Source organism: Mustela erminea, chromosome 6 (genome assembly GCF_009829155.1).
Source record: "Mustela erminea isolate mMusErm1 chromosome 6, mMusErm1.Pri, whole genome shotgun sequence".
In the NCBI taxonomy this organism is placed as follows: Eukaryota; Metazoa; Chordata; class Mammalia; order Carnivora; family Mustelidae; genus Mustela; species Mustela erminea.
Genome location: NC_045619.1, coordinates 131,448,526 through 131,463,900, shown reverse-complemented (window position 1 = coordinate 131,463,900; position 15,375 = coordinate 131,448,526). Strand labels below are relative to the sequence as shown.

Genomic DNA, 15,375 nt, shown 5'->3' with positions numbered 1-15,375 from the left:
ACCTTCCTTGAATATTCTCTTAGAACAGATATGCTGATGAATTCTCTTAGTCTCTCTCCTTCTGAAAAGATGTTTTGCCTTTTTCTCCTGAAGGATATTTTAGGTGAAGTTCTTATCTTTCAGTACTTTAAGTGTAGATATTATTTCACTGAGTCCTTATTTTTATGATTTATAATAAATCTGTAGTCACAGAAATCATTATTCCTTATATGTACTGTACTGATTTTTACTAGATGCTTTCAAGATTTTTTTCTTTATCTTTGGCTGTTAGTACTCTGGTTTTGTTGCTGTCTAGCATGGTTTTTCTCTGAATTTATCTATTTGAAATTTGTTGAGCTTCTGAAATTTGTGAAATGTATGTCTTTCACCAAATTTTAGCAGTTTGGGGCCATTATTTCTTGAAAGACTTTTTTTTTTGGCCTCAATATCTTTTTTGTCTTCTCTGGCATCCAGATTACTTACTACACAGGTCCCTCGGGTTCCATTTATATCTTTTCAATCTTTTTTTTTTCTTTGTTGCTCGGATTTTATAATTTCCATTGATCTACCTTCAAGTTCATTAGCTTTTTTCTCTGTCCTCCCCATTCTAGCAACTTACCCATCTAGTAACTTGTTTCTGTTAGATACTGTATATTTCTTTTCTAAACTTTCCATTTGGTTCTTGTTTATAGTTTCTATTTCTCTGAGAATTGATATTTTCATTCATTTCAGATGTGTTTTCCTTTACCCTATAAAACACGGTTACAAATAGTTGCCTTAAAGTCTTTGTCCAGTAGTTCTAACTTCTGGATCATTCAGAGTTGCTGTCTGCCATTTTCCCCTGGAGAATTAGTCAAAATTTGTTGGCTCTTTTAAGTTGCACTGGGGGTGTTATGAATGCAACGTTTTATCAACTCTAGGTCCTGCTTACAGTGGAGCAGAAAATAAAGGATTAACTTTAAAAACAAACAAAAACCCTGAGAAGTTTCAGTGCGAACCTGGCAAGTGAAAACCTGGATATAGCCCATCCTACTGCTGATTATACTTACAACTGTGGGCCAGAGACAGCTCTCTGAGCACTCTGAAAATGAGTAAAGCAGGAGGTGCTGGAGTCAACATTTTGGAGAATGTTTTTGTTTTAGCAAGTAATCACCTTTTTATGTTTACAACATAAGTTCTGTCCCATTTCCTGTGAGTTGTGTTTCAATTGGAGTTCAATTCTGTTAAGTCTTTGCTACACTAGTTTGGGTCTTCCCTGTCACATGTGGCTCAGGGGTAAGTCTGATACTCGTGTGCATGGTTCAAATCTCAGCTCAGTTCTCTAAGCCTTTTCTGCATTGGTTTGGGGGTGTTCTGTGCTGCTCTTATTCACGGGTTAGGCTGAGACTTGTTCTAATCTTAGTTTGCGTTTGAAAACATTGCTGGGTCAGTTGGAGTCTGACTGGCCAAGTGCATGGCTCAGGGATTATTCTTCAACTGGTATTGATTCCTTCCGCTTTAGAATATCTCCTTCACCAGTCTTCCTGGATTACCTCCATACTCTTCAATTTGTAAGGGCTTTTTTGTTTTTTCTTGGTTCTTTTCACCAAAGAAGGGCTCCTCCTGGAAATGTAGTCACACAGAACGCCATGATGCTCTGTAAATGTTCCCACACTCGGGCAAAGCTAAGAAGCAATAGAAGTTAAAACTCCGCGCCCTGCAGGTTGATTCCTCTCCACAGTCTCTCTGCTTAATTTCTTTGCAAAGTTGGCTGGGCCCAGAGTTTTTAGCTATAATCCGCAGGAAAGATGGGCTACTTGCACTTCCTCAATCAGCATGCAATTCCGGAGGTTTGGTTATGTTTTTATAGTTAACCCTGTATTTTCTGCTCCATTATAACTTAGTAGCAGACAGCAACATTACTGCACGTCTGGAAGTTGAGGAATATTCTGAGGTGTTTATAATTTTGCAATGGAGGAATGAATAGCACATAGAGGTTTTCGAATTCAGTCAGTAAAACAAAAAATTGATGACATACTCACTATGTGCTGTGTGTGAAGACAGTAAAATAATTTCAGCGTTTACCTTACAACCTCGTAGGCGTTGGACTTGCTTAGTGAATAACAATCAGTAAATATGATAATAAGCATATTATTTGCAAAAGACAGGAGTTTTTGCTCAAGGGTTAAAATACCATTTTTATTTAACATAGTAGAGTGCCTTCAAAATAATGAATAGCGCAGACACACTGCTATTTAATTTTGAATCATCCATATTCAAATCAGTGCTGTACTTTCCTACTGGTAGAAAATCGGAATGACACTTTATTAGCTAATTTGCTCTTTGCTAAGTTTTTAAATCTGGTTTATGAGAAATACTTTTTAAAAAAAAAATATTTTATATATTTGAGAGAGCATAAGCAAGCACAAGCAGGGTGAGGGGCAGAGGGAGAAGCAGGCTCTCCACTGAGCAGGGAGCCCGATGTGCGGTACTAGATCTCGGGACTCTGGGATCGTGACCTGAGCTGAAAGCAGATGCTTAGCCTACTGAGTCACCCAGATGCCCTGAAAAATACTTCAATACATGATGATTTCTTTTTTAGTATCTTCCTTAGGATGGCTGATGTCAACTTTCGTTAACTCTTTTTAATTAAATCGCAGACACAACCAGAGCAAGAAGAAGCCAGGAGAGCGATGGTGTGGAATATATTTTCATTTCCAAGCATTTGTTTGAGACAGATGTACAAAATAACAAGTACGTGGAAGGTTTTTGTATGACTGTTGTTTTTAAGCCTGGGCCTCTCTTACCTGGTTTTAGGCAACTGAGGGTTCCCTTCTGTTTGAAATAAATTTTAAGTTTTATAATATTTGAGACAGATGAAAAGGTGAGGATTTGGTTAGTAGGTGTTACCAGTCTTCACCTGTAATGTTTTAATAACCTAGAGCTGCTATGTTTCTGATGAGTTAAATGGGCAGGAGTTACTTTGAAGGATGAGGGAATGTTGCTTATACGTTATTGTGGCCTCTTTCCACCACACTCCTTGAATCTTAACACAGAATTTGAATAGAATTTTCTTTAAAAAAACTAACAGCGATGTACTAGATCCCTAGTGCCACCATCTCTTCTACACGCATCTCTCTCCCTCACTGGCTCTTCAGCAAATTAAAACGCTGTTAGTCGCCTTGCTTCTACCATGTCCTCCGGCCGGCTCTAACTGCCCCACCGCCGCAGGTCCCCCGTTTGCTCCAGCCTGAATATTTTCGGGTATCAGGGAGCAGTGTGTGTTTTAATGCTGGATTTGGGGATTTTATTGAAACATCAAAATGCTTTTTTCCGAGTTTGGCACAGCGATTGTGTTTTTATAGCACGTAATCGGCTGCCCTGCTTCCATTAGCCACCAAGCAGTTCCTCCTGTCGCTGGAAAGCCGAGTGTGGTTATTCTGTAGCGTGCAGTGAAATTTCAGTAGTTTCTATTGTTTGGCTTATTCACTGTTTTATTGCATTGCATTAGTTCTGAAAAAGAGGTGATGGAAAACAGAGTACTGCTGGACTGAAGTACTTTCTTTCTGCTTAAGTGTAATACAAGCAAGTGTTACTGATTTGAAAATGTAAAATACAAGATTTTTTAAAATTGACATTCTGGAGGACTTGGCCCTACTTATTTTATTGAACACAGTAAAAAAAAAATTACATGTTCAGCAAAAATCTTTTTATATATTTGAATTATGTCTTTCCACTTATATCTGTAATTAATTTACGAACGGCTCTGATGCAGATCTGATTTCCTACAGGTTTATTGAATACGGTGAATATAAAAACAACTACTACGGCACAAGTATAGACTCCGTGCGGTCTGTCCTCGCTAAAAACAAAGTTTGTTTGTTGGATGTTCAGCCTCACGTAAGTGAACAATGAGCTATTCAGTGCCCTCTGGCCCGTGTGAGCTGCCACACTTCACGGGAACCTTTCAGTCGGGGGGTAAATCTGAAGGCTGCTCACTCTTGGCCTAACAGTGGCTTTCCTAGTGATGAAAGCCTTTAAATGTAATATGAGAGGTCTCTGGTGAGCGGGGGGGAAAAAGACCCATAATATTAGACAAGAGAAGTAGGGGAAGCCTCAAGATCTGTTGGTAACTCTTGTTATGTTCCGCGTTTGCCAAGTACAAGGACTCTTAGGTATTTCTTCTGTGTAGTTTTTATTAAAAAAAATACATTGTTACGTGTATCATGTATTCTTAAGTGTTAAGTACGATTATAAGTGTTTGTAATTTTTACAGTGGGCATTTTGGTTCTTGGCCCTCTTGTATTTTGATTCTCTACATATTCTACAAGTGCATACCCCCTGCATAGCATTGGGGGGCGTTTCGCAGGAACTGAGCTGAGTGAGATGGTTCTTGCAGCTGTCGGCTGAATCCTCGCTGGGAGGCCGGGAATGCTTATGAACGCTTGGGACCGAGGATGCCAGTGGGCGAAGCCATTCAATTCTTGCTGAACCACATCTGCTCCAGCAGAGACCCAACCCACAGCTTTGTCCTTGTCACCCAGGGGCCACAGTGTCTGGCTCACTGATGGGTGTACAACTTCCAAGACCAAGGATGGCCTGGAGATGCCCCTTCACTCCTCTTCAGGAAGATGAGTCTGGAGTGAAAGCGTCCCAAGGATCAATAGGGCAGCTGACCCCTCCCTTAGGCACCAGCCATGTGTAGGATACTCCTACTTGTGCCCAATCTCTCTGCTGAAACCCTGGGTCTAGTCGGGTCCAGCTCCCTTGGTGTGTGTCCAGCTGTCTGTCCCCAGAGCCTCACTAGCCCTCCGGACATACAGATCCTCTGGCCCCACCCCCCACACTAACCTTTCAGGGGAGTTTATGATCTGTACGCATATTCTGGGGGGAGCCCTGACACATAGGTCAAGAGGGTCCCTCAACTCCCACCCTTTTACCATTCCCCCTCAACTGGAGGTGAGTCCTCAGCAGCATAGTGTAAATAATGTATGATATTTTGATGGGGGAATGCTGACAAGCTTCCTGGAAAGCAGAAGGTTTGTCCTTTTAGGACACTGCAAAGGATAGCATGGCATACAAGACAGAATGACAGACTCCTGTGTGAGATATGGAAGAGGCTTAGATGGGATGGTTGGAAGATTTTCCTGTGCAGACACACACTTAACTCATAGCATCTTTTGAGTATTTGATTTAAAAATCAGTTTTATGGTATTTTTAGCTGCTTCTGTTCAGTATGAATTATGATAGATTTCAAAATACTTCAAAACATCTTAAAAGGCAAGTTACATTCTCTAACATTTTTTCAGGGGTATATAATTATGACATTTAATTGGCAACTACTGATTGAATAACATATTGAAAGAGCTACTGGACTTAATTTTAAGGAGTTTTCTCCTTTGAAAGAAACTTTGGTTTTACTATAAAATTCACTCATGACCTTATGAAGAAATAAAACTTATTTTCTTCCTTGCAGACAGTGAAGCATTTAAGGACCCTAGAATTTAAGCCCTACGTGATATTTATAAAGCCTCCATCAATAGAGCGCTTGAGGGAGACAAGAAAAAATGCAAAGATTATTTCAAGCAGAGATGACCAAGGGGCTGCAAAGCCTTTCACAGTAAGTACAGTGAGGCTCATTAAGAAAATATAAGTGGTGCTTGAAATTACGCATGCGGGAGCCCCACTACCTTCAGAAGACATGGTGTAGTAGATGGTGTGATCCACAACTCGATAAAAGCAGAACTGTATGTAGGTACGTACCTTTTGAGTGATTGCATGGTAATGGCTTTCTGTGCTTCTATGACTAGATCTTCCTATTCTGTTGACTGAAATATTCCTGTAATGATGAGTGAGTGATAATCCTGAAATTCACAATAGGTGGGAACTTTGCGTGAGCAGTTGAGTTAGGAAGTTATGATGTCCGAAGAACCTGCAGGTCAAGAGGGTCATTTTCATTTGCGGCTGAAAGAAAAAACACAGGATAGCATTTGATAAACCAGTTATGGAAATGTCTGCATCCATGTAAAGTGATAGAATTGCCTGGTTAACCAAAAATTTTTTTTAATATTTCCTTTTGCAGGAAGAAGACTTTCAGGAAATGATTAAATCTGCACAGATAATGGAAAATCAGTATGGTCATCTTTTTGACAAAATCATAGTAAATGATGACCTCACCGTGGCATTCAATGAGCTGAAAACAACTTTTGACAAATTAGAGACAGAGGCCCACTGGGTTCCAGTGAGCTGGTTACATTCGTAACTAAGGGAAACTCCCACGGTCAGCGTTTCGTAGAGTGCATGATGAAATCAGTTACTGTCCCGGTGGCAGGGTTTGTTAGTCTATGTCACTGCTGTAGACGTGCAGTCTTGCTTTAAAACTGAATGTTGGTTTTGTTTGTATCTTTCTCCAGCCTTACTTCAAGCACAGTATTTGAGTAGAAGATCCAGAATCAAAATTTGCATAGTACCATCTTAGAGCTTTTGAACCTTTTGGTTGTCTTTAACATATAGCTGTATCTCCAAGAGGAGGTTGGACTTTTCTGGGAGAAACAGCCAGGGAATTGATACTGGAGTTGTGCTTCGTTGGGTCTCAGATGTGGTCCCTCCATCAAGTCTGGACGCTCACAGCTGAAGGTATGACCTTCACAGCCGTGAGCAGCTCCAGGCAAACAGGACAGCTTTGCCGTTCTTCGGATGGGTCACTGGGCTCACCTGGGCTGACAGTAAGGCATCCTCTTACTATTCTAAAAGCGCAACCTTTTTCTTACATATCTAAATATAGTCAGTGTATTTAAGGAATTATGACACATTTGCCTTAGTGAGTGGCCTGCATGTCCTAGCTTGAGAAGGCCTCTTAGGACTACAGATCAGTGTCTCAAATATTTAATGAGGGAAGGTAAGACTTCTTAAAATGATTATATTTGTCACTAAAAGCCCTTCCTTAATGGAATTAGTCTTTGTAAGTAAGGTTGGTGTTCTCTTGGGGCAAGTCATGATTACAAAGGACATTTTTATTTGTAAATCATCAGACAGGATTTCTGCAGTCACCATCCAATAAATCATAAGAATGTGATTCCTATTCCAAAAGTAGGTGTTTTTACATGTTACCAATACAGTTAAAATGTGATCAATTTTCACATGTGCAACTTGTGATATATTTTAAATTGCACGAAGATGTATTTTAGAAAACTTTTTGTGTAATGTTAACTTACCTCTTCATCATCAAAATAATTCTTAACACTGGTCATCTTAATCTTACCATTTTTAAAGAATTATAAGAAAGACTCTGTATTATAAATATTAAGATGGGTTCTCATTTTTGCCTGTTGCTCCTGAACTTCAGCAAATAAATCGCATAGCTCAAGATACTAGAGAGGGCCGTAAGTTGTATAAGAGAACATGTCTGCCATTCTTGTATGCACTAAGACCCTGCCTCAAAAATCACTGCATCTGTGACTTTCAAACCGAAAATATTTTTTGTTGATTTGTAAAGAGAGTTTAGAGGTCATGTTTAAAGAAAAAATAGAATGTAGTGAAATTTTATATATTTATGAAATCTCTCAAAGGCATATTTTTTTAATTCTCAAATGGAGCTATTCATAAATTGTATGTAAAGATATCATAATTTAAAATAGTTTTATAAGTCAGGGTCAACATTCCATGTAAATATTTGACCTTTGTTCATACACAGATCGACCCACAAGTGTTATATGCGCACCACGCATTTGGTAGCGCTGTCTGCTTGGTTTCCTTCAGACATGTCAAAGTTCACGTTAGAAACAGAGACAAAAACTACTGCAATGGCCTTGATACACACGCACACTAAACAGTCAGATTAAGTGTTACCTAACATGATCCAAACAGTGAGTTCTAAGTTTATAAACCCAATAGCAAGCCATTTAGTTTTTTAAAAGAGTGGGGAAGAGGGCTGCCGTACTTAGTTATAGGGCTGCTCTAAGAAAATACAAGTCTTACACAGAGTTTGGGTAGAGTAGACTCCTCTTTGAACGCTGGCTAAAAATCTCCTGTAAATCAAAATCTCCAAAAAGAGTAATGGGAAACGTGTAATTAGTTATCTAGGCAATTGTCTGAATAATTTCGGCATCCAAATTCTTTACTGGTAGGGTAGAGGGTAGCGGACAGGGTGGAAACAGAGTCCTTGTGGCTGTTGGTAGCGATGGGGTGTTACTATGAAATGTAGTGTCCAGACCGCTCTCCCTTTTCACACTAGAACCGAACAAGGGTTTTTTTGTTTGTGTTTAATGAAAAGATGCCCCTTAGCAATTTGGGAAATACTAGGTACATACATGGCTTTGCAAGTGATGCTTACACGGCCATTTCGATGTCTAGAAACTGAGTAAGGCAGCGCCAGGGGCTCGCTGATAACTACTGCAGAAGGCCCGAGACTTGCGTCTGCAGCCAGACCCCCTCCTCCTTCAGCAAGGAGATGCACACGGTGCCCCTCACTGTACTAGCTCGGCCGGCTCCCAAGACTGTGTCAGCCACTATTTGAGAGAAGAGGAATGTTTATGTTTTTAAGTCCACATATTTAAAATCCAAGATCAGAAAATTCTGTATTCCCATGATCACCACACTGGAGTCCATTAAAAAGAATAAGGTGAAATTGAAATATTTTTTCCCGTTGTTTTACTTACTCATACAGACGTTCTCAATAGCTGTAAGGCTGACATTCCTGGTATTATATAATGATTGAATGTATCTGAATCGTAATAATTTAAAATGGACAAACCTGTAATCTTTACAGATTTACAAAAACTGTTAGTAAAAACTTCTTGAAGATCTAGATTTCTATTATTTATTTCCTTTTTGACTGCTAAGGATTTCTAAATAAATGTAATGGAAAACCTTTGATCTTAATAAAGTACCTTCAGAGGACATGTGCACTTGCACAATGTTCTTGCACTTGGGTCTTTAGGATATTGTTTCTTGTGGTCGAACAAACTCTGTTTTCTACTCTGATACCAAATGGTTCATTTGAATTTGCCATGTTTAAAATTAAACTTCATATTTGTTTCCATCAATAAGTTACTGGTCTTAACAAGGTTGTTGGACAGACGGACTTCATCAGTCCTGCTCCTACCCACACAGTGCAGCCATTTAAAGAGATGGCCTCTCTCTGCCCGAGGGTCCCACTCCCTGGATCCCTCTGGTCCAGCGGACACAGCCAGGCCTCGGGGTACCTGCTGGTCCCCGAGCTCCTGGGGGGGCATCCTTCTCTGCAGCTCCTCCTCCAGGACGGGTCCATCCGCGAGTCACCATCCCTTGCCTCTCAGGCCTGTTAGCAAGTGACAGCCACCTCCAGCCTGGCTCAGACCCTCAGGGTGGTCCCTAGCTGGGCTTTCCCCATGGAGCCTCAGGAGAAATAAAAGTGGGGTGGACAGTCAGGGCCCATCGTTCCCCCTCAGGAACTAGAGCATTCTCCACATCCTGTTCCTGAACTCCAGTCAGGCACAACTCAGCTTTTTTATCTAGCTGTACCTGAGGACAGACCGCTACCTGCTTAGGTACATGCGCTCAGTAGCGCTGGCCCTTCTTCAACAGTTGAGCCAATGAGCCCCAGCTCTGCTTCCGCTGAAACACTGTACAGGGTAGCTCTCAGGAGCCTGGGATCTGGAGCCGCACTTCCTGAGTTCAAATTCTGGTTTTGCCTATTACCAGCTTTGCAGCCTTGAGACAGTCCTTTAACCTCTCTGAGCAGGAAAATGGACATAATAATTCTGCTTACCTCATGGGATGGTTGTGGGCCCAGAAGAGCTGATCCATGGAAAGTACTTGGAACAAAACCCTGGGACAAAAATATTCGGTAACTGTGAGCTCCTGTGTTACAGTGCTCCTGTAGCACACAATTTCAAAATCGCTCTATAAATGATCACCCGTATAAACAGTTCTCTATTAGCAAACTCACTGGAAGTCTCCTAATAATTCCTAGGATGGTTCTATTACGTAAAAAGCATCTGTTACTTCCAAGTGATACATCAGGACCTAATTAAGTAATCCTCAATAGGGAAGTGAACAGATTTTTATTTTTAGCCACTGGTATGCAGTATAACTTACATGGATTTAAGAGAAATGTCCCTTAATTGCATTAATGCCCTTTCTTCTGCTACCACACTTCCTTCACAAATGCTTGCTCCCCTTACCCTCAAGCTCCGGGAGGGCAGGGAATGTTTTTGAAACCGCTGTGTATGCACGTGCTCCGACCAGGGCCAACCCCTGCCGCCCCACTGTACTTCCCGACCATCAGACGTCTGTCTGGTTTCCATTCGCTATCTCATTGAATCCCCGCAGCTCCCTTACGTGAAAGACACCTTCGATTTGTACAACTGAGAAAAGGGAGGGGTGGGGCTTCAGCACGCAGCCGAGGAGACCAAGGCTCACGAGCACTGGAATCCGGACGCAAACCGGGGTCCGCCTCCCCGCGCCCGCACCACTTTCACTGCGGCGCGCTTCCTGATGTTGCTGTCACTTGAGCCAGAGCTGGAAACCTGAGATTTGGTCACTTGGAGAAGGTTTACCCTTCTTATGCATGCACAGTTTATAATTTTCTCAAAACTCTACTGCTTGAAGTCGGATAGACCTTGCTGTACCTAAACCTGTAAGAACTGGTTAATCCACAGAAAGTGGCTGTTTATCAGCAGCAAATCTGCGCAGTGTGATACGCAATTCGGTTTAGGCCCCCGAGTCCCGGTCCTTAGTGGTGATTCGGGACAGTCTGCGCTTTGCGGGGATTAACCTGAGTTGGTCATGCTGCCCAGTGGCACGTGATGTCTGCTGGAGAAGCTGTGACTAAGGGTTGTTCCCCTGATTTACTTTGTCAAAGATTAAACTGCATGTGGTTAAAGATCTTTTATGCCCGCCCCTATCCTTTCTGTTGGCGCGACCCCAATTATTTGGTGATGTTTGCCAACGTGACTGCCATAATGCCAACCTTAAACCAGAATAACAAAGGCCAGTCTGTAGAATGACTGAGTAGACAAAAGAAAAGATCCTAAATCGATAATAGCATCAAATTGTTGAATCAATCCTGGGACCTCCGTCCACTAACTGCTGAATACACACTCAGGGTTCTCATGGCCTGTTGGCGGGAATATAAATTGGTGTAAACACTACAGAAAACTGTATGGAGGCCACAAGAAATTAAAAACAACTGTATTATGATCCAGCAAGCCCACTTCTAGGTATATACCTGAAGGAAAATGAAGTCTGTACTTCCTGGTTCATTGCAGCATTACTCATGATAGGCCAGACAAGGAAACAAGTGTCCATCAACAGATGAATGGATAAAGAATGGAAATGCACACACACCAGTATTATTCAACTAGGAAAAAGGAGATTCTCCGTGTTGCAACAACACTGATGGGCTCTGAGGGTCTTCTACTAAATGGAATAAGAGAAAGGCAATAACTGTTTGGTCTCATTTACATATGGATTCTGAAAAAGGCAAACTCAGGTCTATGGCCATACCACCCTGAACGCGCCTGATCTCGTCTGAAAAAGTCAAACTCAGAATGAAAAATTGTGGTTACCTGGGCCTGGAGGGTAAGGGAAATGGGGAGATGCTGGTCAAGGGTACAAACTTCCAGTTATAAATGAGATAAATTCTGGGGATCAAGAGGCGGGGGTTGGCCCTGGTCGGAGCACGTGCGTACACAGCGGTTTCAAAAACACTCCCTGCTCCCCCGAGCTCCTGGGGGGGCATCCTTCTCTGCAGCTCCTCCTCCAAGACGTGTCCATCCCCTAGTCACCATCCCTTGCCTCTCAGGCCTGTTAGTGAGGGTAAGGGGAGCAAGCATTTGTGAAGGAAGTGTGGTAGCAGAAAAAAAGGGCACTAATGCAATTAAGGGACATTTCTCTTAAATCCATGTAAGTTATACTGCAACAGTTATACTGTTAACAACTCTCAGGTACATTATAGAGTATAGTTAAGAGTAGACTTTATCACCACATACACCAAAAAGAAGGTAATTATATGAGGTGTTGGAAATATTAACCTTATTGTGGTAATCCTCTCAAAATATATACATGTATTAAATCACATTGTACACCCTAAACTCACACCCTGAAAAAAATACAGAGGTTCTGCTGGTTTCCGTCACTGGTAGGCTGTTCACTGGGAAAGCAGCATCCATGAGGAACTCAGGCCACGCCCACTCTGCTTTCACTTACCAAAGGCGGTCTTCTCAGCGGCACATGCCCTTGAGTGTCGCAGTGATTGAACTTGAAAACACCCTGGAACAACAAAAAACGTGATCATCTCAACAGATGCAGAAAAGCATTTGATACTACTACTCAAAGTCCATTCCTATTAAAAACTCTCTCTTGAATTTCTTCCTAGTGGGTTTAGAGGGAACATACCTGAAAAGGATAAAGTCTATATGAGAACCCGCAGCTAACATCAGAGTCAATGGTGAAAAACTAAGCACTTTTCCCTAAGATCAGGAGCAAGACAAGGATGTCTACTCTCACCACTTTCACTCAACTTAGTACTGGAAGTCTTAGCCACAGCAAAAAGAAAGAAAAGACATCCAAATTGGTAAGGAAGGAAGTAAAACTACTTGCAGATGATGTGATACTATACATAGAAAAACCTAAACACTCTACAAAAAAACCTATGAGAAATAATAAATGAATTCAATAAAGATGCAGGACACAAAATACTCAGAAATCATTTGTGTTTCTAAACACTAGTAACAAACTAACAGAGAGATTAAGACATTTCCACTGACAGTTGCACCAAAAAAGAATTAAAATATCTAGGCATAAACCTAACCAAGGAGTGAAAGACCTGTAGTTGGAAAACTATAAAACAGTGACAAAAGAAATGGAAGATAGCACAATTGGAAAGAACTAACATTGTTAAAATGTTCACACTGTCCAAAGCAAACTACAGATTCAATGCAATCCCTATCAAAAAACAATAGCTTTTTTTTTTACAGAAGTAGAAAAAAATGATTTTATAGAACTAGAGAGCCCAGAAATATACTCACACTTACACGGCACATTAACCTACAACAAAAGAGGCATGAATATACAAAGGTGATAAAACAGTCTCTTCAGGGGCACGTGGGTGGCTCAGTGGTTTAAAGCCTCTGCCTTCAGCTTAGGTCGTGATCCCAGGGTCTTGGGATCAAGTCCCACATTGGGCTCTCTGCTCAGTGGGGAGACTACTTCCCTCCACCCTGCCTCTCTCTGCCCGCCTCTCTACCTACTTGTCATCTCTGTAAAATGAATAAATAAAATCTTAAAAAAAAAAATAGTCTCTTCAACCAATGGTGCTGGGAAAACTGGACAGCTCCATGCAAAAGAACCGCTTAACAACATGCACAAAAATAAATTCAAAATGAATTAAAGACCTAAATGTGAGATAGGAAACCATACAACTAAAAGAAAACGCAGTAATTTCTTTGGCCTCAGTTTTAACAGCATTTTTCTAGATTGGTCTCCTCAGGCAAAGGAAACAAAAGCAAAAATAAATTATTGGTACTACACCAAAAAAAAAAAAAAAAAGGTTTTGCATATCAAAAGAAACCATCAACAAAACAAAAAGGCAACCTACTAAATGGAAAAAAAATGTTTGCAAATGATATATCTGATAAGGGGTTAATATTCAAAATACAGGGATGCCTGGGTGGCTCAGATGGTTGGGTGTCTGCCTTTGGCTCAGGCCACGATCCCAGCGTCCTGGGATCGAGTCCCACATCGGGCTCCCCGCTTAGGTAGGGGTCTGCTTCTCCCTTTGCCTGCTGTTCTTCCTGCGTGTGCTCTCTCTCTAACAAATAAATAAAGAAAATCTTCTTTAAATCCAAAACATATGAATAACTTATACAACTAAACACCAAAAATACAAGTAATCCAATTAAAAATGGAAAGAGGACTTAAATATACATTTTTCCAAAGACATACAGATGGCCAACAGACACTTGAAAAGATGCTCAACATCACTAATCATTAAGAGAAATACCAATCAAAACCACAATGAGATACCACCTTACATCTCTAAGAACGGCCAGAATCAAAAAGACAAGAAAGAACAAGTGGTGGTGGGGATATGGGGAAAAGGAACCCTATGCAATGTTGGTGGGAATGTTAAAAAATCAGTGCAGCTGTGGTGGGAAAACAGTAAGGCGACATCTCAAAATGTAAAAATAGAAATGCCATATAGTCCAAATATTATGGTCCCAGTAATTCCACTACTGGGTATTTACTCAATGAAAATGAAAACACTAGTTTAGAAAAATATATGCACCTATGTTTATTGCAGCATTATTTACAACAGCAAAATAGGGAGGCAACTCAAGTGTCCATCAATACATGAGTGGATAACAATATATGTGTACACATACACACACACACACACACACACACACACACACACACAGGAATATTACTCAACCATTAAAAAGAATGAGATCTTGTTACCTGTGACAACACAGATGGACCTACAGGGTATTATGCTAAGTGAGATGAGTCAGGCAAAGACAAATACCATATGATTTCAGTTTTATGGAATCTAAAAATAAATCACAAATAATAATGAGGTAATAGATCCATAAATACATAGAACCAACAGTTGCCAGAGAGCAGGGTGGAAGGTGTGAGCAAAATGAAGGAAGCGAGATCTAGGCTTCTAGTTACGGAATGAACAGGCCACGGGGATGAAAGGCACAGCATGGGAAATGTAATCAGTGGAATTATAACAGTGTTCTGTGGTAACAGATGGTAGCTATACTTGCGGTGAGCACAGCCTTACGAACCGAGCGGGTCGAATCACTGTTGAATACCTGAAGCTAATCATAACCTGTAACCGTGTGTGTCACTACATTGGACTTTTTTTAATCTGAAAAAAAAAAAATTCTGGAACCTATAGAGTGGGCCAAAGCCAAGAGACTACATTTAAATTCTATTCTTCCTGGATTTCACTTTTTTCCTCCACAACATGGATGAGATTTTAACCTTAAAGTTTGGACCAAGTTGTTTTTATGTTTTTGGATTTACAAATTTATCATGCTTGTGGGTCTATCATTTTGAACAAAGTAATACCTATTTTACTTGACTGGGCAAAAGAAATACCAAAGATTTCATCTGTCGAGTCTTTACTCTGCCCCAGGCACATTCTTTTCTTTTTTTTTTAAGCTTTTATCTATTTCAGCAAGAGAGAGTGAATGTGTGCCATGAATGAGAGAAGGAGAGGGAGAGAGAGACACTCTCCAGCAGAATCCATGCTGAGCACAGAGCCTGATGCAGGGCTCGATCCTGGGATTCTAAGATCATGAGCTGAGCGGAAAACCAAGTGTCAGAACTTAGCCAACTGAGCCACCCAAGCACCCCTGCTCCAGGCACTCCAATCAGTAGTGTGTGAACATATAAAAGATCTAAACAGGACTATATTTAAAT

General features: G+C 40.9%; 1 protein-coding gene and 1 long non-coding RNA gene across 8 annotated transcripts in view; one reads left to right on the top strand and one right to left on the bottom strand.

Moving 5' to 3' along the window:
• The window catches only part of MPP7 (membrane palmitoylated protein 7), a 283,907-nt gene extending 275,051 nt beyond the window's left edge, over nt 1–8,856 (top strand). For all 4 annotated transcript variants that reach the window (XM_032349737.1, XM_032349736.1, XM_032349734.1 and 1 more), the window contains 4 exons: nt 2,619–2,712; nt 3,750–3,858; nt 5,435–5,578; nt 6,041–8,856. In XM_032349737.1, coding sequence (XP_032205628.1) covers nt 2,619–2,712; nt 3,750–3,858; nt 5,435–5,578; nt 6,041–6,220 — 527 coding nt within the window. In that variant the 3' untranslated portion in view covers nt 6,221–8,856. The remainder of the gene's footprint in view (nt 1–2,618; nt 2,713–3,749; nt 3,859–5,434; nt 5,579–6,040) is intronic.
• LOC116594387 overlaps nt 1–15,375 on the bottom strand; it is a 97,041-nt gene that overhangs the window by 5,830 nt on the left and 75,836 nt on the right. The window contains exons 2-6 of one of the 4 annotated variants that reach the window (XR_004287194.1): nt 12,148–12,210; nt 11,168–11,358; nt 10,279–10,289; nt 9,707–9,766; nt 5,722–5,922 (exon numbers count right to left, since the gene is read on the bottom strand). This is a non-coding gene — a long non-coding RNA (uncharacterized LOC116594387). The remainder of the gene's footprint in view (nt 1–5,721; nt 5,923–9,706; nt 9,767–10,278; nt 10,290–11,167; nt 11,359–12,147; nt 12,211–15,375) is intronic. The other 3 variants (XR_004287192.1, XR_004287193.1, XR_004287190.1) reach the window with 3 other exon arrangements.